This window comes from Dermatophagoides farinae, chromosome 4 (assembly GCF_024713945.1).
Source record: "Dermatophagoides farinae isolate YC_2012a chromosome 4, ASM2471394v1, whole genome shotgun sequence".
NCBI lineage: Eukaryota > Metazoa > Arthropoda > Arachnida > Sarcoptiformes > Pyroglyphidae > Dermatophagoides > Dermatophagoides farinae.
The window spans coordinates 996296-1024116 of record NC_134680.1 but is presented as its reverse complement, the minus strand read 5'-3'; the positions used below and the strand labels follow the sequence as shown (position 1 = coordinate 1024116).

Below are 27821 nucleotides of genomic sequence, written 5' to 3'. Positions count from 1 at the left end.
GGATGGACGTCGAATAATCGATACTATCAACCATCGACCTAACTGAATTCGAGCGAAGAGAAGAAAGATTCTTTCACTTGTGTATTTGGGCTGAATTTTTATTTATTCGTCCATTTCTTGTTTACACAAAAATTATCTTCACAATTTTATTTTTTCGATGCAATCTTGCAAACAAACAAACAAAAAAAAATAAAATAAAATATTTCAACTTTGTTGATTATTTCGAAAATAATAAATTAGCAATAATTGATCGATGTGTGATTGAGTTTTTTTTTCAGTTTATCACATTCATGATTCATATTATGTGATCAACAAGTGCCACATCGAACATTGAACGAATTTCGTAACTATGTCTTATTATTCGATTCCGAATAAAATCCCAAATTCACATGATTATCATCCACAAAATCGTGCCATTAACAATAGGGAAAATCCGACCATCATTTCATCTTCGTCAAATATTATTTACAGTAATTCTATAACCAATGATTCTGGTAAGTTTCCAATTTTTTTTTTGGTTGTCATTTGATATTGAATTGTTTACAAATTTTCTAGGCCGATCATCTTTACCACCGCAACAACCATACCAATCGTCTCCTCATCTTTATTCACGAAATTATGGCAACAACAACAACAATAATAATAATCCAATGATAAATCATGAAATTTTCAATCAAAATAATAATTATGAAGATTTAGACAATTTATCATTGCCACCACCACCGCCTCCTTCATTTCGTTTTAATCATCATCAACAACAACAATCAACGAAAAAAATTCCGTCAAATCATCAAGAATCAAATATTCAAATTGGCAAATTAGCAACAGCAACAACAACAACAACAACAGTAGCCAATCCGGGAAAAAAATTTCCTTTACCACCCGTTGATCTGGAAAATTCCAAAAATTCTGCAACATATGCCAATTTGATAGATACATTTTCCGGATTAAATATTGTGAATATAAATGATGGTAATCATCATTATACTAATCAATTGAATCCGGCAATTGAAAATCAAAATTTACAAAATCAGCAATCCAAATATCAGCCACCGCCACCACCACCACAACAGACAACAACAAAATCATACAATCAATCAATAAATCCGCAATCGATTTCGAATCAATCACCATTATATGGAAATGTTGATGATTATCGAATATTGAAAAACACCACCACCAACAACAACAACAGCAATACAAATGATTCTATTTATGGATCTAAATCAAAAGTAAGGTGTTAATAATCAAAAAAAAAATGCTTGATAATCACCAATAGCAATCATCTATGAGATTTGTCACTCTTTTTTTTTGTTTTGTTTTTATCATTTGACATTTTCAAGTGGGGTTTCATTTTAATCTCCCTACTCAAGTATTGTATTTTTTTTCACCATCAAATTAAATCCGGATTTTTTTTACATATTGTAAAAATCCGTATATAAAAGATTTGATATGTGTTGGTGGTAGCCTGTGTGTGTGTGTGTAGGCGGATGTTTACAACAACCAACAATATCGCATATATCACACACATATACCTTATTGATGATTGACAATCAAAAAAAAAAAAAAAAAATTCTAGAGAAAGAAAAGATTTGTATAATCACGCACACACACACACACAAAAAAATCTCTCGCTTTCTCTCTGGATATAATTGTGATCAGAAAAAATTTTTTTTTTTAGTCGTAAATTTCCTTTTTAGCCGTAAAGTTTGGCTCAAGTGAAACAAAAAAAAAATTGTAAGTACGAATTATATGTAGTGCGTGTGTCTGTGTGTGTTTATGAATAAAAATTTTGGTAATAATTTTTCTACCAAAAGAAAAGAATTGTTAAATGGATGATTGAATGAATGAATGAATAAATGACGATTTGACCTTGATCCATTAAATATTCTCGGTCGTAATAATAGTCAGTCTGTCCTGATTTATTTCTTGATGAATGGTTGTTGTTGTTGGTGATGATGATGATGATAAAATTCATGATGATTTTTTTTTTACTGCTGTTGCCTGGTTGTCTTGAATTTTTTTTTTCGTTTTCGCTTTCTTTCTATTTGTTATTAACTACTGACTAGATTTTCATTTCTTCATTCAGATTCTGGCTGTTTGATCATCACCGTCATCATCATCATCATGATCAGAATTAATATTTGCTAATTTTAAGCCAACAAGATTTATATTTAGCTCCTGTAAATTTGTTTTTTTATTTTGACTTTTTTTTCCTTAAATTCTAAATTCTGTTTTAGATGACGACTTGTGTGTGTGTGTGTGTGTTTGATCTTGATGATGATGAAGATGTGATCTGACTTTTGCTGTTGTTGTTGTTGTTGTTGTTGAAATCTTAATCCATATCAAGCACATCAAGTATGTTAGTGAAAAGTGTAAATTAGTGCGTAGAATTTTGTGAAAATCATTCCCAAAAAAAAAAAAAAATTTTTTTTGTCTAATTTTGATATATCGCGCACACATACACACACACATTTCATACAGCGGTTCTTAACCTTATTGCCTTAATGTTTATGATTGCTTGTGTTTGAGAATCACTGTGTACCATTCATTCATATTTGTCTGTCTGTTTAATTGTTTATGACGAAAAAAAAAAAACAACAACAACAACAAAACTCACGTACACACCCACAAATGAATGAATTGAATCAAAGAATCATAAATTTTTTTTTTTTTTTTTTTTGATAGAGAAAGTGAGAAATTGACGAGTGAATAAAAAAAAATGAAATAGGAATTTTGTTGTTTTGATTTACATTTTCGTTATTATTATTATTATTCTGCTTTTAATTCCTATTTTCTTTCCGTTTTGTTTGTTTATTTGTTTGTTGTTTGAATATATACAAAAATAAAACAATAACAGAATCGTGTGATTGTTTTTCTCTCTCTCTCGGGCTATAAGTGCATCGATTCTGTTATTGTCTTGATGCGTGTGTGTTTGTGTGTCTTTTTTTTAATAACAAAATAATTAGCAAAGAATAACCGGTAATAATTGTGACGATGAATTGAATCAAATAAAAACCGTGAATGAATGTCATTCTCATGAACTACAAAATTGGAAATTTTATATTTTATTCTCGTGATTTAATTTGATTCGTTCATTTCATTTTTTTTTTGTTTTCATTTAGATACAAAATATTTATGATTCAATATTTGAACCATTGATTGTTTCATCGTCAACTACAACATCATCATCATTAGCTGATAATAATAATTTTAAAAATCGATTGTCGATCGATAATCAACAACAACAACGACAAAAACAATATCAGCCAAAAATAAATCAACCAAAATCTGAATCGGCAATATATGTGAATTATAATAATAATAATATAAAAAATTCAAACAACAACAAGAATAGCCAAAACGTATTGAAAAATCAATCATTGCCAAATATTAAAAATTGTAAGTAAGAACAAAATAAAAAAAAGAATGAATCAATGAATGGAATTTTTTTGAATTTTTTTTTTCAAAAATAGATTTTCATCCTACACGATCAAATACAACAACAACAACGACAATATCATCATCATTCATCAATAATAGCAATAATAATAACAAGACAAACATTGTCAAAAATCAAGAAGAACAAGTCGATCATTTAACCGATTTATTAGTGAAAAGTATGGAAAATTCGGGCGAAATTGATTTCTATGGTAATTAATGATTCTGTTATTCTTTTCTCTTTTTTGTTGTTGTTGTTGTTGTTTGTTGCTGATGTAATGACATGATATTGACAATGGTTTGTTCATATGTCATAAATTCTTAATTGACAAGATGCTGGAATTTTCAATTTTCAATAATGTAGGAACCATGGAATCATCATATTATAGAATATTGTGGCCACCCAGTGCCGATGTTTGAAAATCAGGGATTCCCCACCCTGATTTTCAAATGTAGTTGTAGTCTGTTGTTTTGCTTTTTTTTTGTTTTGATCAATTTTTTTCTGTGTATAGGAATATTTCATTCGTTTCATGCAATTTTTTTCCACTCATTTTTGTAAATGTTCTCTCTCTCCTATTTTTACTTGTTGAATATTTTTTGGTTGGTTTAGATTTTTTTTTGTTGTTTTTTTGTTTTTGTTTTCTATAAATAATGAAAAGAAGAAAAATTTAGATTAGTAGAATTCTGTTTTCTTCCCACACATATACACATACATTCATTCATCAAAGTCATATTTATTCGTTTGTAATAATAATAACCGGATTATAAGTCAAAAAAATCGAAAATAATTTTTTTTTATTCCGGAAAATTTCCCAATTTTTTTTTTGAACCAAGGAAGTTTCTCGTTAGATGTTTTTTTCCCACTTTTTCATTAACAATGAAATAGTGTTGAATAATTCTAATTAGATGATGATGATGATGATGATCCTCATCATTCGTCATTATCACCATCATCATCAAAATAATAATCATCACCATGATGATGATGATATGATTATGTACAGGAAATGATACTTTAAAACAATAAGTACAAGATGAGAACAAAAAACAGAAAAAAAATAATGATGCAATTCAAATGATGAAGAATTGTTTTTTTTATTCTCTCTACATACCAAATGATGGGGTGTATGTATAATTGTAAGATTGATAGTGGGCGATAATGATGATAATAATAATAAAAAAAAAATCAGTAAACGAAAGTAAGAAGAAACAAGAAAACAAGAAAATTCTTTAGAATAAAGTACCATAATAGAATTTTATATGATAAAAAAAAGGAAAACACAGGAATATTTGAAAAATTCTTATGATTACGATGATGATGATGATGATGATGTTCTTTTTTTTAAATTTGATATTTTGATTTTCATTCGTCATTATGATTTTTATTTGTTTTTTTCTGTTTTGTTTTAGTTTCATATGATTTTGAATGAATGAATGAATGATTGTTTTAGATTTCATTCATAAAACATGTTGTGATTTATTTATTCAATGCGTTTTTGTTGTTGTTGTTGTGTGTGTGTGTGTGTGTGTGTTGTAAAATGAATGAATGAATCATTGATGTGACATTTGACATTGTTTTGGTTTTGATTTTGATTTGATGATGATGATGGCCATCATTTTTTCTTTGATTTTCATTTAAATTTTTCTTTTGATTTTCATCATCATTTTCATTCTTTATTTTCGCCTTTTTGCTTCCTGGTTTTTCTTCCATTTCATCTGTTGTTGATTAATTTTAATACCAAATGTTTAGCCATATCAGATTTGAAGATAGTGATATACCGGATTATGTTCTTGGTAGTTTTTTTGTTGTTGTTGATGATGATTTCAAAACGATTTTTATTGATTAATTAATTTTTTTGTTTTGTTTTGTTTCCTCCACAGGAATGTGCAATAAATGTGGTGAAAAAGTTGTAGGTGAAGGTAGTGGCTGTACGGCTATGGAAATGGTTTATCATACACAATGTTTCACCTGTCATGGATGTAGTAAGTTCTTCATCATATATAACATCTTCATTTTTTTTTCATTGAATTTTTTTCTATCAAATTGTAGATAGCGAACTTCGTGGTAAATCATTCTATTCAATGGATAATAATCCACATTGTGAACAATGTTATTTGGTATAGTATTTTGAATCTTTTTTTCTCATCATTCAATTAATTTGTCAATTCATATATTTCAAGAATTCATTGGAAAAATGTTCAATATGTGAGAAACCAATTTTGGATCGTATATTACGTGCAACAGGCAAACCGTATCATCCAAGCTGTTTTACATGTGTTGTTTGTGAAAAATCATTGGATGGTATACCATTCACGGTGGATGCTACCAATCAGGTTCATTGTATTGATTGTTTTCATAAGTAAGTGGGGAAAAAAATAACAAAAATTCATCATAATCATGGTTATTAATTAAAAAAAAAATTTTTCTCACCATAGTAAATTTGCTCCACGTTGTTCAGTGTGTGAAAAACCCATCATACCGGAAGCCGGCAAAACTGAAACAGTTCGTGTTGTAGCATTGGAACGAAGTTTTCATGTTAATTGCTACAAATGTGAAGTATGTTTTTCATAACATTTACATGATGATAATTTTTTCTCATTTTTTTTAATTTTTCAAGGATTGTGATTTGTTGCTTTCATCCGAAGTTGAAGGACGTGGCTGTTATCCATTGGATGATCATATTCTTTGCCGTGGTTGTAATGCTAAACGTGTACAAGCAATCACTGGTTAAACACAATTAGCATGGATTCATTCGATATCTTGATTTGCACACAAAACAAAAAAAAAACAAAACAAAGCCAAAACAAAAACATACATTGAACTTATTGATTTGAAACATTACTGGCATCCAAAAAAACTGAAAATATTGGAAAATATTCAAATGCTTTTTTTTCGAATGATCGATATATTCATCGATATATTTTATTATTTTATCGACGATATAATTAATTAATAATAATAATAAAAAAAATTTATTTTATTTTAAAAATTGATTAATTGATTGATTTTAAAACTAGAAAAAAAATCATTTGAATCAGAATGGTTTTTGATGATGAAAATATTCTTTGTTGAATAATAAGTTGTGTTCGTTTTATTGTTGATAATGATAACGATTCGGTGAAAATAGTCGTCGACCGCTATTTTCAATTTTATCATCATCATCATAATCAATAAATATTGTTGGACGATTTGGTCGTAGTTTGTATGGTGAATAATAATTTTGTGGTTCATCATACAAATATTCTTCTACTTCATCATCATCTGGTCGAAATGATTCATCCGTTTCATAATCGGATAATGAAGAATCTGTTGTCGTTGTTGAACAATCACCTGATGATTCATTTTGTAAACTTTTCATAGATGACATTTGTTGTTGAATATTACGTAATATTACGGTATTTGTACAAAGAATTTGATTATTGATTTCAGTCAAATCTTTAAATGTAACTAATCGCCATATAAATATGAATGCCTGTGTCACAAGCATAGATTTACGTAATAGCCAAATTTTTTGATTTATATCCCATTGTAGCTGTATGATTGAATCGGATATATTCGATGATGAATTAACTGGAATCAAATTAAGCCACCAACAAAGATAATCAAGACCTTTTTTTTCGAAAAAGAAACAAACAATCATGATCATATATAACCATGGACGAATGTCGATAGTTCGTTTTGGTGTTGTAATAAAATAAATGACCAACATATTTGCTATGAAAAAAAATATCGATGAACTTGTCGAGAATTCAGTGATAAGAAAATCCTGAAGCATGTTGAATTGTGTGATAATTTTTTCAATCAAATCTTGTTGTTTTCTGGTTTGTTGTTGAAATTGTTCCAGATTTATACGTGCTTGATTCAATTCATGATTAATTGTAATCTGTGCTTCCAATGATGAATGTTGTAAATGTTCAAGATTTTCAATCTGTTCTACAGCTATTGTCAATTCATTGGATACAACATGTGCATCATGAACAAGATTATTGACCAATTTTTCTGTGTTTTGTTGCCATTTTTCTGATTGAAGATAAAAACAAATACTTTGTGTATGTACGAAAAACATTGTATAAGTATTGAATAGATTTGAATCAATCATACTACGTGTACATTCTTTCAACAGATCATGATTGGATAAAATTGTCGGTTTCACCTGATTCTGTGGATCATTACCATCATTCAATTTGATCACTTGTTTACAGGCATCATTTTTTAATTCACTTCCCATATTTTTTAGAAAACAATCGGTAAACACTATTGATAGCCACGATTGTCGTGATTCATCCATTTGATTACATTGTTGTTCTAATCGTTGGATGGCATGGTCCCAACATTCACCATATACAGGTAGATTACGTTTTTCCAATAAAATTTCATATTCTTTTCGTCCATTTTTTATCATTATTTCTGATTGTTTGGCTGGTATTGATGCTATGAAACTGATTGTTGATTTAGATTTTTTTATTTGATCATTTTCACATTGAATTGGAATGATGATCACCACAATAGTAGCAATGACAATTTTATTAAACAATAAGAATTTTGATGTCATTTTTTTGGCGTTCGAAAATTAAACAAACACATGAAGAAGAAGAAAAAATTCTCAGCCACTCAAAAAGCATGTGTGTGTGTGTGGTATGTGTAACGGCATAAAACACGTTTTGATAACGTTTTGTATTTTTTTTTCAAAAATTGAAAAAATTTTTTTGCCCATTTCACATGCACAGTAATGTGTCATCTTTTTTTTGTCGTTTTCTCTCTCTCTCTCTCTCTCTGTGTGTGTATGTGACACTAAAAAAATTGGCAAATGATCAAAAAGTATATTTTTTTCCTGCATTAAAATCGTAAACTTTTTTTTGTTGGTCCAATAATTGCAAAATCAACAAAAAAAATTTTTTTTTTTTGGACCGGAATTTCTAATTAGATAACGTCATATATGAAAGGATTTGGAAATATGAAAAATCATGACAAGCTTTCGATTTGGAATATATTCGATTCAAGATATCATTGTTCGTAATGATGTTGTAAACTCAATGAGAATATTCGTGAATTCATCTTGCATTTACAGACGTCATTTTTTTTTTACTTGGAACCGACATCAAAACATATAAAGAAAAAAAAATGGCGATCAATAATTTCAATTTCAAGTTTTCAACCTTATTTTCGCACAGAATCAATTTTTAATTTAAAAAAAAACTTATTCATGTTACCTCGGATACCAAGAAAAAAAAATTTTCTTTTGTTTCCATTTCCAATGTATATGCTATAAGCATTACACATGTGAATGAGTCAAATTAAACACCCAGGTTTGTATATCATTTTTTTCTTTATGTTAAAAACCATTCATGACGACAGAGAAAAAAATATGCTAAATCAACTTAACACGGCAACCGAATCACCAGTATGGATTGTTGATAATCCATACATAACCAAATGGTTTCGTCCAATCAATTTGAATCATTTTGATTGTATACTATCCATTTTTACCATTCATAATCAAACGATGAATATTTGGACACATTTAATTGGTTTATGCATTAGCCATTATTGTGTTTTGTTTGCATTTCCATTGCATTTAATTGATTCAATTGGTCAGTGTTTTTTTTTGTTTTTGTTTTTGATGAATTTTTCATGTTTTTCATGTTTTTTTTCCGCACAGATATTTTGTTCATGTCCATTACATACACTGGTATAACAATGTCGTATTATTGTTCCATTCTATATCATATATTCAATATTGGTTCATCATACGAACAATCTTGTTTTCTTTCACGTTTAGATTATTTTGGCATAATTTTCCATCTGATTGGCTGTATGTTAACATTAGTCTATTTTGTCTACTATCATCAATCGTTTATTCAATTTGGCTATGTCACAATGTTCATTTGTGTTGGATCAATATGTTTATGGATGAATTATCATTCAATGTTCACATCGATTGCAAACACAAATATGAATAGTTCAAAACGTACAATGATTTTTATATTGGTCGCTACATTATCATTGCCACCACAATTTACAATTGTCGACAATTATCCATGGAAAATTGTCCATAATGTCCTGATGACAGATATTTCATATCTATTGGCTGGATTAATTTATTCATTAAAATATCCGGAACGTTTGTTTACCGGTCATTGTGATTTATTCAATTCACATACAATATTTCATATTATTATCGTTATAGCCGGCATTGGATCAATGCGTTCATTATCAATGATATCATATTATGAAATTAATAGGTTTAATTAATTAATTAATTGATTATGAAAAAAAAAATATTTGAATTAAAAAAATTTTCATTGAAATTTTTTTTTTTGAAATTCTAATTCCACACAAATGGTCTACATACGGTGGAAATAGAATTTTAGTGAATGTTGTTTATATTTTCTGTGCATGCACATTTTTTGAATGTTTTTTTGATTTTCAAATCAAAAATCAAATCAAATCATGACTGAAAATGAATCATTATTCGGTCAATTGATTATTGGACCGGCTGGTAGTGGTAAAACTACCTATTGTCATGTTATTTCACAACATTTGCACAATCATCTTAATCGTGAGGTAATCATTGTTAATTTGGATCCAGATAATGAAACATTTCCATATCAATGTCATCTGAATATTCATGAAATGATTCGTATGACAGAAGTAATGCAGAATGAAAATCTTGGTCCAAATGGTTCATTTCTTTATTGTATGGATTTTCTTTATAAAAATATCGATTGGCTTTATCAACGAATCAATGAAGAATTCAGTAAATGTAAACAACGTATACAATCAACAATGATAAACAATAGTGAAAAAATTGATAGTCAACGGCGGCGGCGGCAACGACGGCCATACATTCTATTTGATTGTCCAGGACAGATTGAATTATATACCAATTATCCTGTGTTTAAAAATCTTATACATCATTTATTGGATACAAATTTGGATCCAGAACAAAGTGAAAAAAGACGTGAAAAATTTCCACTAAATATGAGATTAGTAGCCATAAATGTTGTTGATTCACATTATGCAAACGATCCATCCAAATTCATTACAGTGGTATTGAATTGTCTTATTTCTATGTTGCATATTGAAACACCATTTATTAATGTTCTTTCCAAAATAGATCTAATTGAACGTTATGGTGAAACGGATTTTCGATTAGATTTCTATTGTGAATTAACTGATCTTAATCGATTGGTTGAAAGAATTTCTGATGATCAACGATTGGTTCGTTATAAAAAATTAACTGAAGCTATTGCATCGATTATTGAAAATTATGCCATCGTTTCATTTGTACCATTGAATATTAATGATATGGAAACGATATCGAAAGTGATTACATTAGTAGATCGAGCTAATGGATTTTATATGGCTGATCTATCATCAAATCAAGATGGATTCAATTATCAACTGTAAATGTAATGTAATTAAATTAATTAATTGCCACAGACTGGCTATATATAAACTTAGATGAACGATTTTATAAACAATGATCTATGATTGTAGCCAGAATGCTTCACTTTTATCACTCCATTGGCCATCGTCAGTATTCGTGTCTTGAAATTGGATTTTTTTCCATATTGGTACATTTTGTTTGATTTTATTCAATATTTCCATCACCATTCGATGACTGGTCGTTCGATGTGGTGATGATACCGCTATAATAATCGATGTTTCACCTAACGCTACATGACCAAGTTTATGGTGTACATATACTTTTGTATAGGATTGATCATCATCATTTTGTTTGGATATAATATCTGAAACTATTTCTCGCATCATAGCCAATGCCATTTGATCATAAGCTTCATAATAAAGTGATTTGACAACATGACAATTGTCTTTGCTGTGTTGAATATATAAATGAATTAAAATTAAGTTTGTTTGTTTTTTTTGCGAATGAAAAATTTTATTCACTTACCTCGAATCATTTTCATTGATTCGTGTTGTACCTATGAATATGGATATTGCACCACAATTTGGTGATGATACAAATTTCGTGGCTTCATCAACGCTTAAATTATCGTTAGATAATTCGACCGAAATTTTTTTATTCATTTTTTATTAAATCGAGCGTATACATTTCAACACGTACGACTATTTTAACCGGTACCGGTTTATTGCAGCTGATTTCAATTTCGTTTTCTCTCTCATTTGTGATTGACCGGACAAATTGGCCATGGCATGATATTTGGTCGAGAAATTCATGTTTCAAACGGAATTTTCCAATCAATTTTTTCATACAATGATGATAATACACATCATTCAGCTGTCATCTATCAATTTTACAAATATTCCACTTGATGAAAATCATTTATAGTCATTATTGTTTTTGTATAGAAGAATCACCGAATTAAATAATTCGAAAATGTCATCAACATCGTTATTACGGTCATTTCGATGGCAACAAATTTCATTACCACAAAATACCACTGCCCGGCGATTGATTATATTTGGTCCACCATTAATTCTTGGCAGCCTTTATCTTTGTAAACAGATTTATCTGTACCTGAAATTTGGACGAAAAAAACGATTAAATATTGATAGTGGAAATGTCTATGATACTTTTGATCATTCACAAGTAACAACACCGGGTACAAATACTACTACTGTTACTAATAATTCTATTTCAATAAATCATTCATCATCGGATAATGCTGATGGTTGTGTAATATCAACAACCGGTGATCATCATCATCATTCATCATCCAATCATAATCAAATACGTTCGGCATTACTTTCAAATAAATGTTCATATTGTCGTAGTAATCAAAAATTATCATTTAAAGATTCAGATATATTTGAAACATCATTGAAGAATCTATCAACAACACAATTAATCAAAGTTAGCCTAGATAAATTAAATAATGTAACACGTACATTGGATGAAATGAAAATGAAACAGAATATTCTTAAAAAATATAAACATGATACATCAAATATTGATACAAGAATCGATGATCTATATGAAAAACTTGAATCAATGATTTCAGAATTTGAATCATTACGAAATGAATATATGCCCATAACACATGGACCATCAACTATTAATCAAATTGATGATAATAATGATGATGATTTTGATGATCAATCATCATATATATCATCGGCAACAACAACATCACTTGGTTATTGGGATCCAGAGCCAAATTTACATTTTTTTCAATTATATCAAGATTCATTGCAAATGGTTGATCGAATCAAACCACCAAAAACAGATCGTACAATAACAACTTGTAGTGAAAATTATGATGATTTTCTTGCCAAAGTTCATTGTTTACGACAAGCATTTGCTGCATTATTCACTAATATTGAATTGCGACAACGTTATGCAAAAATTGGTGAAGAAATTCTACGTATTTTGTTGGATCATTCATTGAGGGTAACAATTTGCGTATGCATTCCCGCTAATATCATAACATTAGATTTTAGTTTTTATTGCTTTTTTTATGTTTTGTTTTTGATTCATTACCAATTGACTAATGTTGATTTTTTTTTCTTCTTTGTTGTGTTTCAGGATTCAAACGAATGTATCAAAGCATATTATACGTTTTTAGATTATGCACAAAATGATGATTATGTTGCTACAACTGAAATGGAACTTGAACCAAGAAAAATTGCCATGGTATCATTCTATGATATTGTATTGGATTATATGTTGCTTGAATCATTTGATGATATTGAAAATCCACCATCAGCTGTAAAAAGTATAATTAGTAATAATTGGTTATCGGCATCATTTCGTGAGATTGCAGTACAAACAACCGTATCGACTGTGATGCGTAGAAAACGTTCCAAATTGATTGTTAAAGATGGATTTTTTGAACATTTTTATCGTATATTGGATCATTTATCACCAATATTAGCATGGGGATTTCTCGGTACAGATGATAATCTAAAATTTAAATGTGAATCCGTAAAAGATTCTACACATGCCGTTGTACGTGATTATTTTTCATTCGATCGTTGCCGTTATACATATCTTGATGATCTTTGTGACGATATTAAACGAGTGACTGAAGAACGTTTCTGGGAATTGAATAATAAGCTCAAAATTCTGAATAATTCAGACTTATAATTGATGTAAAAAAAACAAAAAAAAAACAAAAACAAAAAAAAAATTTTTCTTTAGAAATTATCATTCAAAAATTCTTTATTTGTCTGTTTATTTGTACAATTATTGATTGAGAATTTTGTAGAAAAAAAATAAATAGAAATTCCATTTTTAAATCAAAAATCGTCTCGACAATAACTAAACTTATTGCCAAAAAAAAACAAGAAGAAAAAAAAGTGAAAAAAAAACAACAAGAAGAAAAAAATGTGTAATGTAAAATTTTCTCACTGATCATCATCATCATCATCATTTTTAAAAAATATGAATCGATCCAATAAATGTTGATGATGTGAAATAAGAAGAAGAAGAAAAAGTGAGATATTTTTTTTGGTTTTTGGTTTTTGGTTTCATCATGATTTTTTTTTTTGTTTGGTTTGGTTTTTTTTTGTTTGTTTGTTTGACCAACAGTTATCCAAATATTCCACATGTTTGAATGAGTTTGTTTTTTTTCTTGTCTTTTTTTTTCTGTAAAAAAAAATTCATAATTTTTTTTTATTGATTTTTTTTTCTTCTTTTCATTTTTTTTTCCAGACCCACAATGATGATGATGATGATGACGATGATATTGTGATTTAAACAACGGTGTTGGTGTTGACCAAGACATCCAACATTTATATGTTTTACGGCTGGACATATGCGATAGTGTTGGTCAGTTAGTTTTTTTTTCTTTTTCTGAATCAATATTGATTTACCTTCAATAATGATAATGATTATTATCCATCATCATCATCATCATCATTTTTTTTCCACAGTTCATTAACGGATTTTTCTCTTCACTCCTCTCAATTTGGCTTACACTGATGATTTTCAGCCAGAGATGGTCACTATAGGATTTGTGTGAAATTTTTTTTTTCGTTTTTTTGTTTTGTTTTCTCAAAAAAAAAAAACAAACGACGATTGATTTAGTTTTCGTTCACCGTTAACCGTGCGCGTATAGTTCAATAATAATTCAATATATATTCATTGGTTCGTTGCGATTTGTTTCGAATTTTTTTGTTTGTTTGTTTGTTGTTGATGATGATTTTCAAAAAAAAATTTTTTTTTCGAACAAATGCAAATAACGATGACAGCAATGGGCCCAAAAATTACAAGAAAAAAAAACCAATCGACCAAGGATTCTCTCATTCTCATCATTATCACCGCAAAAAAAGATGATGATGATGATGAATATAGATAGAAAAAAAATAGAAAATTGGCGGCCATTTTTTTCTTCGTTTCGTTTCGTTTCGGGGTGATGATGATGATGATGGTGGTTAATTTATTATCATCATCATCATCGTCATGGCGGGACAGTTTTGACAAGTTTTTTTTTCTTCTTGTTGGTGTTGGTGATCAGAAAATTTCTTATCTCTATCTATTTGTGTGTGTGTGTGTGTGTGAGTTTTGTACATACATAATTTGTTTTTTTTTTTTTTTTTTTTGGTGAAAATTTATTATTTATCGGCAAATTTTTTCTTCTTTCTTCCATTTTGAATGTCAAATATTTTTTCTTCATTTTGTTGTCGTTGTTGTAATTGTTGTTGGTGGTGGTGATGATCAGTTGTTTTTTTTTGTATGGATCGTATTGGGTGCAAATTTTAATTGAAACAAAAAAAAAAAAAATTCTTTTCTATTGTTGTCATTAAAAAGGGTTTAAATTCTTGTCTATGTTCGTTTGCTACTGGAATTTCATCGATTATCATTTGATCCAAATTTGAAAGAAAAAAAAAATCTTACCAATACAAAATGAAAAGAGAAAAAAAAGATGCCAAAATTGTGTATGTATGTGTGTGTGTGTGTGTGATTGGGAGGAGAAATAAAATATGGAAAAGTTGATGAAAAAATTAGTTAATTAACCAACGACAACAAAATATATGTTACCGATGATCATCATCATCATCATCAGCGTTTGTTGTTGTTGTTGTTCACCTAGCATAAAAAAGCAATGAAAAAAAAATTCAGGTAAAAAAGTCTAAAATGAACAAATAGCATCCAACGACTAATGATATTTTGGCCATGTCTAACGTGTGTGTGTGTGTGTGTGCTGTATGTAAATTTTTTTTTCTTTTTCATTTTGGATTTCATATGATTCGCTCCCTCTCTCTCTCTCCCTTGTAATATATTCACAAGATGATAAATATGAAAAAAAATGGCCAAAAAACCAGCAGCGGCAGCAGCAGCAGCAGCAGCACTAGCAATGGTTTGTCACACATACACAAACACATAGTGGACATATATAATCGATGATTCTTCTTCTTTATTTTCATTTTTTTTTCAGAAAAAAAATGATGTCGATTTCGATGATGATGATGGTAAAAAAGTGATGTATGATGATGAAACAATACACAGAGTGGCTGAAACAAACAAAAAAAAATGTTAGTTTTGATTGTAATTTTAGTTAAAAACAAAACGAATGAAAAAAAAACGCCAAATTGTTAGCGAAACTACAGCAGCAACAACGAAAACAAAAACAGTAAAAATTCAAATGAAATGAAATATATGGAATTATTGATATCAGTGTGTATGTGTGGTGAAAAATTGAACAAAAAAAAAATTTCAGTTTCACTACATCAATCCAAAATGGTGGCTTGTTGTTGTTGTTGTTGATTTTTTTTTTTTTGGCCGACCCGATGACCGGATGGATGACCGTTATCACCATCATCATCATCATCATTGTTATAACCCGGATGTATTCTTATAAAAACAAAAAAAAACATTGTGACATTGAATCAGAAAACAATTTAAATCTTGATTTCTGGAACATGAAAATTTTCTCGTTTTTTTTAGTGTAATTCCAGATTCTGTATAAATTTTTCATCGATGTTTTTTTTACCAATTCCAATCCAATTCATTTAATCGGTACCTCTCTCTCTCTCTAGCTCTCTCTCACACACACAGACAGAAAGACCAGAGAGAGAGAGAGAGAGAGAGAGAAAAAAAAGAAAGAAAAAAATTACCTGTGCGCGTGAATTTTCTCATCATTCGCGTTTGTTGTTGTTTTTTTTCAACAGCAAAACAAATGAAAATGAAAGACGAAAAAAAAAAATTTTTTTTTTCTTCTTCTTCTTTAACTTTCACTTACCAAACGAACAAAAAAAAAGTTATCTTTCATTTCATTTCATTTCTTCTTCTTCTTCTTAGTTGCTGTTCGTTCCATACACCATTATAGCAGTTTATTCTGTGTGTGTGTGTGTGTTTGGTTCATGTAAATTGTGATATTCGGATGCTCTCTATTGGGCTTTTTTTTAGGTAAATTTTTTTTTTATTATCAATTCAAATTGCAACAAACGACGACAATGATGATGACGATTTTTTTTTGTTGTTTTTTTTTTGACATCATTCAATGATGATCATATATTTATATATACTCTCTTTATTTTATTTTCTCGTTTTCTTCAAATTATTATTGGTTATGGTGATGGCTTTCTCTCTGTCTCTCTCCTTTTTTTTCTGCAATTTTTTTTTTTTTTAGTTCTACCAATCAGATTTTTTTTTCATCATTTTGGGCTATAGTGCGTGTGTGTGTGTGTCGGTAGCGGTGGTTAGTTTCAAACTATAACTAGATTGATGATTTGTGTTATATATTTTTGTTTTTGTTTGTTTCATTCATCAATACATCAAAATATTCAACAATTTATGAATGAAATGGATTTTATCACTTGGTTTTTTTTATTATCATCAACAGAAAAAAAATTGATAATAATTCATCGATTAATTATGTGTGATTAATTATTGTGTAATGGATAAAAATCATTTTCAGAAATTAACATTATCATATTTGATTGATCGATGGATCGATCGATTGATTGATTGATTGATTGAATCGATTTCGTTTTTTTCAACCAAAAAAAAAAAATTCATATAATTTATTGCGTTAACAATTTTTCTGTTCTGTTATGTTCTGTTTTTTTTCACGATGAATTTCGAAGAATTGATTATGGTGAACAACAAGAAAAAAAAATTTTCCAATGAATCTAGTGTCTATTGAAATTCATTTGAAATGAATTCATGTGAAAAAGAATTCATCTTGATAACGCATACACACACACACTTGTTGATTGTTGAAGAAACGAAAAATTTAGCAATCAATTGAGTGATTTATTTGAAAGACAACATCATACGAATAATTTATTTCTCATCTTGTCCATTTTTTTTTTGATTTCATTTTCATCCAGTTATGATTTTCATATTATTACAATTGATCATTGGAACGATTTTAAAAAACGTAAGTTAAATTCTTGATTTTTTTTTCTTTGTTCTCAACTAATTGAATTTAGGGAAAATAAAAATAGTGGAAAAAAAGGTGAGGAGATGAAAGAAAAAACAGAATTGGTTTTTTTATTATTGAAAAACGAGAAATAAAAAAAAACACACACACACACAAACATTGAACAAAAAGGTTGTCATCATTCATTCAACAAAACATAAACAAATATTCAATTTATGTTGATGATGATGATGATTTCAAATGGTGATGATGATGGCTAATTACTCATTGGCTCACACTCTGTGATGGACTTGAACAAGGACATTTAAGAATGAAAAAGATGAAAAGAAAAATTGATTGATCAAATAAACAGAAAATAAAAATATGAAAAAAAGGGGAAATTTTTCTATTTTTTTTCCATCATAATCTCACCAGTATAATCTTTTTAATTCGATCCAATCGAAATTAAATTGATTCGATTGAATTTCATGAATTCGATGACGTCGACTTTTGTTACCACAGATCATCATCATCATCGGTGACGAAAGTAAAAAGATGGAAAAAAATATGACAAAAATAGACATTTCATTCATGGGAGAGAGAGAGAATCATTAATTCTACTCAAAATTCTTTTTTTTTTCACAAAAACAAAAACAACAACAGACAATGTTGAAAAACAATAAGAATGTATAAAAAAAAATATTGAAAACAAAAGTTCGATAGAGAGAGAGAGAGAGAAAAGTTTATTTTCCCTTAATGACTTACCTATCATTTTTGTGTTTATTTCGATGATCGATAATGTGATTTTCGGGTATCAATCTTGTTGATTCCTTGTTGATTTCCGTTGTTCATCTAAATCGGGTAATTGAATAAATTTGATTTTTTTTGTTGTTGTTGTTGCCAAATTAATTGAGCCTTTACATTTGCCAAAAAAAAAAAAAAAAATTCATTTAAAATTGACAAAACTTTTTACTTTTCGAAAATGAAAACGAAATTCACCACTTACCATCCATTGACGATAATTATACAGCCATCAGTATAAAGTTTTTGTTACAATTCTATTTAATAATCAAATCGATTCTTGTGTGTGTGTGTGTGTCTTATTCGACCCAACCAAAAATTGAGAAAAAACGACCATCTTTGAATGGCCATCATCAATGATCATCGGAAATGAAAAATTTTATGAATGAAAATTTTAATGTGTTTTTTAAGTAGAAAAAAAGTCAATAAAAATAATTCACTTACCCGGTGTGTGTGTGTGTGTCACAAAGGTTCGAATATCAAAAAAAACAGGTCTGGTTTGAAGGACTAAATAGCTGGCTATAGCCCGTTTAACTGAAATTTTTTTTTACAATGTTTTTGTTTTGTTTACGATTCTTCATATTCTTTGATTTGAATTTCAATTTTGTTTTTTTTGCCCGCCACACACACACACACACACACAATACTTTGATATTCTGAGTGTATGTATAGAGGTGTTGTCGGGCCGACAATTTTTCATTTTCATTTCTAATGAAAATGAACAAAAAAAAATTTCATCATCATCATCATATACGACTATATCAATCTTAACCGACGACGATATCATCTCCTCACAATAATAATAATGATGATGATGATGTGGAAGTTGAATTTTTTTTCATTCGTTTCTGTTATCAAAAGAATCGCAATATGAATGAAAATTTTCTGTTTTTTTTTTGAAAAGAAAGAAAAAAAAGTAAAATTGTAATTGCTTTTTTATTGCTTCTTTTTACCTTTTTTCTTTTGTTTATTTTTTTTTTTTGCTTCTTCTTATTCTTATATATTCGTTTCAATGTTTTTCTTTACTTTGTCCAAATGTTGATGATGATGATGATGATGATGATGCTGTGTGATATACTGTGTAGCAATATCATATTCACATGGCAAACAAGTAGCCGTGGCCAAATCATTGTGGAGATAAATTAAATGAAAATGAAAAATTGTCAAATGTTTGAATTTTACGAAGATTCTTTTATAGTCAAACAAAACAAAAAATTCTTGTCTTGAAATCATTGAAACCAGGGGAAAAAAAATTCTTGTCCTGAATGGATTCGATGACTTTCATTCGATTTTCTTTTTTTTTTTTTTTTTGTTCGATTCTACTATTTCGACAATGATGATGCACACACATACGCACACAATAGACGAAAAATGATGGCCAATTCCCAGGACAAACTTTTCCGGAAAAAAAATTCAAAAAAAAAAATTCGAATGTCACCCATACACACACACAGGCGACATTGTTTGATAATTTGACATTTTATTCATTTCATTCGATTGATTCAAATTTTTTTTTCTGTCATTTGGGTGCAAGTAAAATAAAACTTTTATTTGTCTAATAATATGAATATAATATATGGATGTATTGATTGAACACAATCAAAAATCAAAAATCAAATTTAACAATTTAACAATCAAATCCAAATCGATTTTAAATCATCATTGTCATGGCCAAATATTATTATGATTATTGATCATGACCACGACCCGATCGATGGATGGATGGATCAATCAGAAAAAAAAATGATATCGATGATATTGATCCGATCAAACTCTGTGTGTATGAATCGCATCTTTTTTGTTGTTGTTGTTGTTGCTGCTTTAATTCGATTGTCAATATCAAAAGTTCATCATTTGTTGTTATGAAAATCGAAATTTAATTTTTTTTTTATTCATCAAAAAAAAAACGATGAAGATAACGTAAGACTACGCGCGACCTTTGTTGTTGTTTGGTCCTGTCATCAATGAATGGATCATCATCATGATGATGATGATCACCCAAGATTAAATATGTGTGTTCGAATTATCGAACAACAAAAAAAAAATCGGTTTATTTACGTACAGCAAGTGCGAGCAGCCATCCGGGACAATGTTAATATATATATATGAATATTAAGCCATCAAAAAGCAACTGAATCATCTTGATGATGATGGCAACAACAACAAAAAAAAACGAACGAAACGAAACGAAAATGAAGAAGCCAAATCTTTCAATTCAAGTGAACAAATAATAAAATGGCCATCATCGATAAAACGGATATTCATTTCATTCATTCATTCAATTCATTCATCGATTGTATTTGAATTTTTCATTTTCATCGTTCCATTTTTCTTTTGACAAAAGTACGTCATTTGTCAATTATATTCAAAGCAACACCGAACAACAACAAATTCAAACCAAAAAACATTTTTTTTTTTTTGTTGACGTAAAACAAAAACAAAACAAAAAACGAGTAAGTAATGCCCAAAACGAAAGAAGAAGAAGAAGAAGAAGAAAATTTTAATGATTATCATGATTTTCAATTTTTTATTCACTTTCTCACACATCATCATGGCTCATCATCTATTCTCATTCAATGAATTTTACGTAGCGCGATTTTTTCACCAAATATGTGTGTGTGTGTGTGTTTGCATGAATTTCTAATCTCAAGAACGTATAAATCATACTGAAAACGAGAGAGAGAGAGAGAGAGAGAGAAAAAAGAAAAATGTCAAATGTACAAAAACCAGTAACAAATGAAAGAAGAAAGAAAATAAATCCATTCCGTTATCCATCGATTGTAACAATCGATGGATTCGCATTCGAAAAGAAAATGAAAATTTTCAAGTTTCAATGGAAGAAAAAAAAAGATCAAATTGCAAAATCAATTGGTGAATAAAACCAAGAAGAAGAATGATTGAATGAATGAATGAAATCTATCAATCCTCATCGGAAATGAAAGAATTGACAAAAAAAAAAAATTTCTCATACATTTTTTTCTTTTTATGGAAAAAAAAACATTTTCAATTTGGGAATTTTACCGGCAAGAAAAAAAAACGAAACTTTTGATTATGTTCACAGTTTTGGCCATGATCATGATAATAATGATCATCATCATCATAATCATCGAAATGATTGTCATTGTGGTTGGAAAAAAAATGACTTTATTGATTAGATCACATGTGATCAACATGTAATATTTCAAAAACAGCAGCAGCAGCAGCAACAAAAATTTGAATTAGAGTCAAATTTTTTTTTGTTTGATCAAATTAAATCCAAAATCATACATCAAACAGTTTTTGTTCCAAATGGAACATTTTCACACACTCGCACATATTCACGCATAAAGCAATTAAATAATCAACCGCCTTTATTTGACCTTTGTTTCTCATTTAGATTCAAATGATATATGTGTAATGAACCTAAACAAAAAAATTTTTTTTTTCGTCTTCATAAATAATAAAATCATCAAGATAGTTCAAGATCAAAATCATTATCAATCGATGATACCAATAATTGCAATAATAATAATTTTGGATCGCTACCGATCCAAATCAAATTTCTCTGTCTCTCTCTCTCTCAATCATTTGAAAATCACAATTGAAATTCATTGATCAAATGAACAAACAAAAAAAATTTAATTATCATTAATAGATCAATTTAAATATGGATCAAAATCATCATCATCATCATCATCACCGATAGGTCAGGGCAAATAACTTCAACAACAAAAAAAATTCGCAAATCTTCATTGTCCCTATAAATATACAAATCACAATCCACATGTGAAAAAACACACACACACACATATTGTTTCATTGATTAATCGATAATCATCATCATCATCATGATCAAAATCAACAACAATTGTTCAATCAATCGAATCCATTTTATTATATTCAAACAAAACAAAAAAAAATTACATGACATTAGATATCGGTTATTATTCATCCATCCATCCAGCAATGATGAAAATGTAACAATAATTTTCTTCATTCATGTCACAAGCCAATTAACCAGATTGTCGATATATCGGTGATATAATTTTTTTTTCCACTAATGTAAACTGATAACTTGTAGACAAACAAAGAAAACAAAAACTTTTTAATCACATATCTCATGTGTTTTTTTTTCTGCATTTCGACAATAATTGTTTTTTTTTTTTGGACATTTTTTTCTGTTGTCGATCGATGAATTTCAAACTTGTTGCATTCACACACACACACAAATACAAATCGATATCACGATCGGAAATGATAATTGGGATTTATAGATTGTTTTCTGTTGTTGTTGTTGTTGTTGTTGTTCATTTATAAACATCAAAATCCATAACAACAACAACAACAACAAAAATGTTCACACTAAATATGTATGCAAATAAAACAAAACAAAACAAAACGAACTGAAAATCGTGTCTTTGTCGCTTCTGTTTTTTTTTTTCGTTTTGTTTTGTTTAATTTGTAACACACACACACATGTTTATGAATCCCGATCAATTTACCTGTCAATTTTTTTTTGTCCATTTGTCTTTTTCTAGTTATCGATATTGTTGTTGTTGTTGTTATTATTATTATTATCATTTGTAAATACTCACCTGGATTTTCTTAAGATTTCGTTTTGTTTTTTTTCCATCATTTTTCATATTTTATCATCACTTTTTGTTGTTGTTTTTTTTTTGTTAATTAGTTGTTTGCTTTTTTGTTGTTGTTGTTGTTGTTGTGTTCACACAAATCATTTACATTTTTTTTCCGTTTCGTTTCAACCTGATGATCAATTTTGTTAGTTGTGATTCTCGGTGAAAAAAAATTGACGAAGTGAAACAAAAAAAAAAAAAAAAATGCAATCAACAACAACAACAACAACAAAATGAATATAAATGAATCGGATGGATGAGGATGAAAATGAAATTTGAAACTTCTTCAAAGTGAAATAATAACAATCGACTTGTGAATGTATGTAAAAATAGATTATATCCGAAAAAAATGATAATAATTTACAAACAGTTTTAACATGTATTTAATTGAAGGGAAATATTTCTGGAAATATTTTTACCGAGAAAGTTTCTTGGATTTTTTTTTGTTCTTCATTTCAATTTCAATTTGAATCAATATCAATATATATCAATGTGAACATCGTGATGTATAATGGGCGGTGATGATCACACATTATTTATATCTCTTTTTACATAGTTTGGTGGGTGGGAGTGGCAAATGATTTGGTATTTTATTTTATTTTTTTTTGAAATCAAAATTTAAATTTTTTTTTTTTTTGATTGACACAAGTAGCAATTTTTTTTGGTTTTTTAAAAAAAAAATCTTACCTGTATTTTTGTCCTCATCATTATTATGGTGATGGACAAAATGGTAAATATGACAAGGACATTGAATCATCGTCATCATCATCATCAATGAAACAAACAAAATCGTGATTTATGATGACCACGATTTTTTTGTTCGATAATGCGTGGGTGTGTATGTGTGATTGATATCGATCTATAAATCGATAGTTTTTATTGAATATCATCATTGAAAGAAAATTGTCATATATCATGTCATGACTGATTACACGATTCAATCACACACACACACACAAATCGATGGAAAATCCAGAAATATTTAACCAGGTTTTTTTTCTGGTCATCAGAATTATAATTACAAAAATCATTGATTCTCAAACTAATAATTTGATGTTCAAAAAAAACACAAGGAATTTAAATTTTTGTAGACAAAACAAAAAAAAAACCTTCGTGGACATTGAAAATTTGAATTTTTTTTCTCTCTTTCTTTCTCGCTTTCTCCCTTGATCGAGAAATAAAATTTCGTTGAACTTTTTTTTGTTTTGTTTTCATTGGCTAACCAGATACTAATTTTTTTTTGTTGTTGTTCTTTTCATCTTCTGATTTGTCATTGATTTCGTCATATAGGAAAAAACGAATTCATTCGAATCATTGATTCATATACGTATAGATCGATTTTGATTTTTGTTTGAACAAAAAAAAAAAAAAAAAATCATGACAATGACAACATTATTGATGCATCAGATTGAACCATTTTTTGGTGGTGGTGGTGGTGGTGGTGTTGTCGTTGGCTCAACGGTAGCACAATCTTCATCATCATCGTCATCGTCATCGTCATCATCATCGAATCCGGTTGATGATCCAATGGATAGTTTTTCACCAACATCCGCTAATTTAACATTTTCCGATCATTATAGTATCATCAACGATGATCATCATCATCATGGATTTACCACCATTATGAATTATGATCATTCAATAGATGATAATGAAAATAATAATAATAATAATAATTATCATCAATTATCGATGGCAACAACAACAACCTCAACGGAAGCAACAGCAGCAACTCCAATAACAAAATCGATTAATATGGAATCAGATCCAATCACCACAACAACCACTACCATCAATTGTCATCAATCATTATCATCATCATCATCATTTTTGTTACCATTTTCGAACATTACTATTAATAATAATCACAATGAGAATGTAAATAATGGCCATTTCGACTTGCTAAAGTCACCTATTCATCAAAATAGCCATAATCAATGTCTTGTTGAAGATCTTATTGGCCATAATAATAATAATAATAATCAAAATGAAGATGATAATAATAATATTGTCAATTGTATACCATGTATTCTTGGTGGTAAGTTTTTTTTTCATCAATTTTAACTTTTTTTTACACTAATTCACTCCATCCATCTCTGAATGAATCAGATTATAATATTTCCAATCAAATCGAACAACAACAACAACATTCACCAACAACAACATCATCATCATCATACATAAATGGTCAATCATGGTCAATAAAATCACCGGAACAATGGCAACCAATTGAAGTAGCCGAATGGATACGATATTGGGCATCAAGAAACAATATTCAAGATATTGAAATTGCACATTTACTTTATAATCAAATGGCTGGAATTGAGCTATGTCAAATGCAACGTGAATATTTCACCACTGTTTGTCCACAATATGGTGATCTTATCTATGATTCATTACAATCATTGATGGAACAATTTCGCCATGTTAATCTAAACGCACAACAACAGCAACAACAACAATTGAATTCGATTGATAGTACCAATTTTTTGGTAACCAATCTAAATTCCGATTATGCTCCACAACAACAACAAAATCATCAACATCATCATCATGAAACGAATGACATATCAAACCATCATCATCATAATCATTTATTACCAATTCATTTAGATCTATATCATATGACAATGAACAATACACATTTAGATTCAACAACAATAGCCACCACCAATACAAACAATGATGATTTATTTGACGATAATAATAATCAACAGCAACAATCAAATCATCATCATCATATTCATCATCATCAATTTAATCATCAACAACAACTTAATCATCATAATAATAATCCATTCAATGATCCAAGTCCAAACTCTTATGGTAAATATCTATCTGAATTTGAATTCGAATGCATTCGAATCGTTCACTATTCTTAGAATCGATTCTTTATCAATTATTTTATCATATATCTTCTTTTTTTTCTTTCCCTCTTTATTTTGATGATGATGATGATGATGATAGCATTCGATTCTGATCGTGAAAGTAATACTAGTAGTACAACTTATAGCGATCATCATCATCATAATCATAATCATAATCAACATGGACATCATCATCATCAATATCGTCATCATGATCAACAACAACAACAATTACAAAAAATTCCCCTTGTTATCGGTTCATATTATTTACCATCAGTACAGCAACCACAACAACAACTGCCATCAGCATCATCATCACCATCATCATTATCATCAAATTTGGCCAATAATAATAATAATAATGGACATCAACAACCAAATGGCCACGAGATTCATGTTATTTTCAAAAGCAATAATAATAATGATCACCACCAATCGTCCAATATCGACATTGACATTGATCAAACATCGAATGATGATGAATTAGCCTTGAAACAACCACATCATCATCATCATAATCATCAACAACAACAACAACAGCAGCAACATTTAAATTCTCACCATCAATATACAATGAGAGGCCATCATCATCAGAATAATAATTGTTCCAATGCAATTAATAATGGAAGGCGAGGACGGCCACCTAAAAAAGAGAATAAATCTCGAAGTAAGTAATTTTTTTTTTGTTTATCAATTATATTCATTTCATTCATTTTTCAAATTTAATTTTAAGGTAAAGGTAATGGAAAATTATGGGAATTTATTCGTGATCTTCTTCTGAATCCGATCACTAATCCAAGTCTCATACGTTGGGAAAGACAAGAAGATGGTATATTTAAATTCATGCAATCTGATAAGGTGGCAAAAATGTGGGGTGAACGTAAACAGAATCCTCGTATGACCTATGAAAAATTAAGCCGTGCAATGAGGTAAAGTGTTCAAGTTTTTTTTTTTTAAATTTTTAAAATTTCAAATATTTCATTTCTCCATCCATATATAGATATTATTATAAATCACAAGTATTACTTCCAGTATTTGGCCGTCGATTAGTATATAAATTTGGACCAAATGCAACTGGTTGGAGGCCAATAGAATCAATTAATGATGATTTAGATTATTCACCATCATCACCATCAACGACAACAATTTGTGACATAACACATTTAGATTTTGATTCTAAATAATCAAAACAATGGAAAAAAACTTTGAAACACACACACACACATAGTTACAAAATAATCGGATTTTTCAATGGAAAAAAAACAAAACAATGACAATAATCAATTCATTGAGAAATCGGATCATTATCATCATTTGACACATTTATATACCAAATTGTTATTATTGTTTTTTTTCTATTCACCCGGTATCTCGTTTCATCATTTTCAAAAATGGAAAATTTTTTCTCACATCATATCATTCATCAATTATTTATTGGATTATTTTATATATTCGTTTATTTATCTTATTAATTTAGCAATCCAATTTTTTTTTATCATCATCATTGCATCTCGGTGGTCATTGGCAATAATTAATTAATTAATTTATTATTTAATTAAATCATCATCATCTGTACTTGTATTTGCATGAAATAATTTAACAAAATTATCAACATTATTCATAATGAAAAACACAGACGCGGTACTCTACTTATGAACAAAAAATTTATAGCTAAAAACGGATTTTAGTTGTCAAAACAAAAACAAACAAACAAATAAATAAATGAATGAATTTCAATTCGAATTGAGAAAAAAGAATCATAGTTTTATTGCCATTCAATAGATGGCAGTTTTTCCATTGAAAA

The 27821-nt window shown here is 28.7% G+C and overlaps 7 protein-coding genes across 8 annotated transcripts; 5 read left to right on the top strand and 2 right to left on the bottom strand.

Moving 5' to 3' along the window:
• The first annotated feature begins 40 nt into the window (after positions 1–40).
• On the top strand, positions 41–6431 carry Zyx (lipoma-preferred partner zyxin). Its single transcript, XM_075730413.1, has 9 exons — positions 41–494; positions 556–1232; positions 3126–3402; positions 3477–3653; positions 5323–5424; positions 5492–5559; positions 5623–5801; positions 5878–5998; positions 6060–6431. Exons 1-9 carry the CDS (start codon positions 350–352, stop codon positions 6171–6173), a joined length of 1860 nt encoding a protein of 619 aa, XP_075586528.1. The 5' UTR covers positions 41–349; the 3' UTR covers positions 6174–6431.
• Positions 6392–8121, bottom strand: LOC124489812 (uncharacterized). The gene has a single exon (XM_047052204.2). The coding sequence runs from the start codon at positions 7992–7994 to the stop codon at positions 6534–6536; it is 1461 nt and encodes a 486-aa protein (XP_046908160.1). The 5' UTR covers positions 7995–8121; the 3' UTR covers positions 6392–6533.
• Positions 8122–8292: 171 nt separating this feature from the next.
• Positions 8293–9694, top strand: LOC124489813 (progestin and adipoQ receptor-like protein 1). Its single transcript, XM_047052205.2, has 2 exons — positions 8293–9033; positions 9102–9694. The coding sequence occupies exons 1-2, from the start codon at positions 8727–8729 to the stop codon at positions 9692–9694; spliced, it is 900 nt and encodes a 299-aa protein (XP_046908161.2). The 5' UTR covers positions 8293–8726.
• Positions 9695–9820: 126 nt separating this feature from the next.
• LOC124489834 (uncharacterized) lies at positions 9821–11044 on the top strand. Its single transcript, XM_047052229.2, has 2 exons — positions 9821–10854; positions 10943–11044. The coding sequence occupies exon 1, from the start codon at positions 9893–9895 to the stop codon at positions 10850–10852; it is 960 nt and encodes a 319-aa protein (XP_046908185.2). The 5' UTR covers positions 9821–9892; the 3' UTR covers positions 10853–10854; positions 10943–11044.
• On the bottom strand, positions 10786–11571 carry Mocs2B (Molybdenum cofactor synthesis 2B). Its single transcript, XM_047064369.2, has 2 exons — positions 11358–11571; positions 10786–11282 (listed from the first exon to the last, which is right to left on the bottom strand). Exons 1-2 carry the CDS (start codon positions 11492–11494, stop codon positions 10931–10933), a joined length of 489 nt encoding a protein of 162 aa, XP_046920325.2. The 5' UTR covers positions 11495–11571; the 3' UTR covers positions 10786–10930.
• Positions 11572–11596: 25 nt separating this feature from the next.
• Positions 11597–13661, top strand: Miga (mitoguardin). 2 transcript variants are annotated; one of them, XM_047052230.2, is made up of 2 exons: positions 11597–12818; positions 12954–13661. In XM_047052230.2, the coding sequence occupies exons 1-2, from the start codon at positions 11805–11807 to the stop codon at positions 13512–13514; spliced, it is 1575 nt and encodes a 524-aa protein (XP_046908186.2). In that variant the 5' UTR covers positions 11597–11804; the 3' UTR covers positions 13515–13661. The 2 variants fall into 2 exon arrangements, with proteins under 2 accessions (XP_046908186.2, XP_075586527.1); XM_075730412.1 differs by having other exon boundaries at positions 11597–12830.
• Positions 13662–16031: 2370 nt separating this feature from the next.
• LOC124491269 (uncharacterized) lies at positions 16032–27759 on the top strand. Its single transcript, XM_075730411.1, has 6 exons — positions 16032–17754; positions 24441–25188; positions 25260–25976; positions 26118–26684; positions 26751–26946; positions 27018–27759. Exons 2-6 carry the CDS (start codon positions 24528–24530, stop codon positions 27199–27201), a joined length of 2325 nt encoding a protein of 774 aa, XP_075586526.1. The 5' UTR covers positions 16032–17754; positions 24441–24527; the 3' UTR covers positions 27202–27759.
• Positions 27760–27821: the final 62 nt, after the last annotated feature.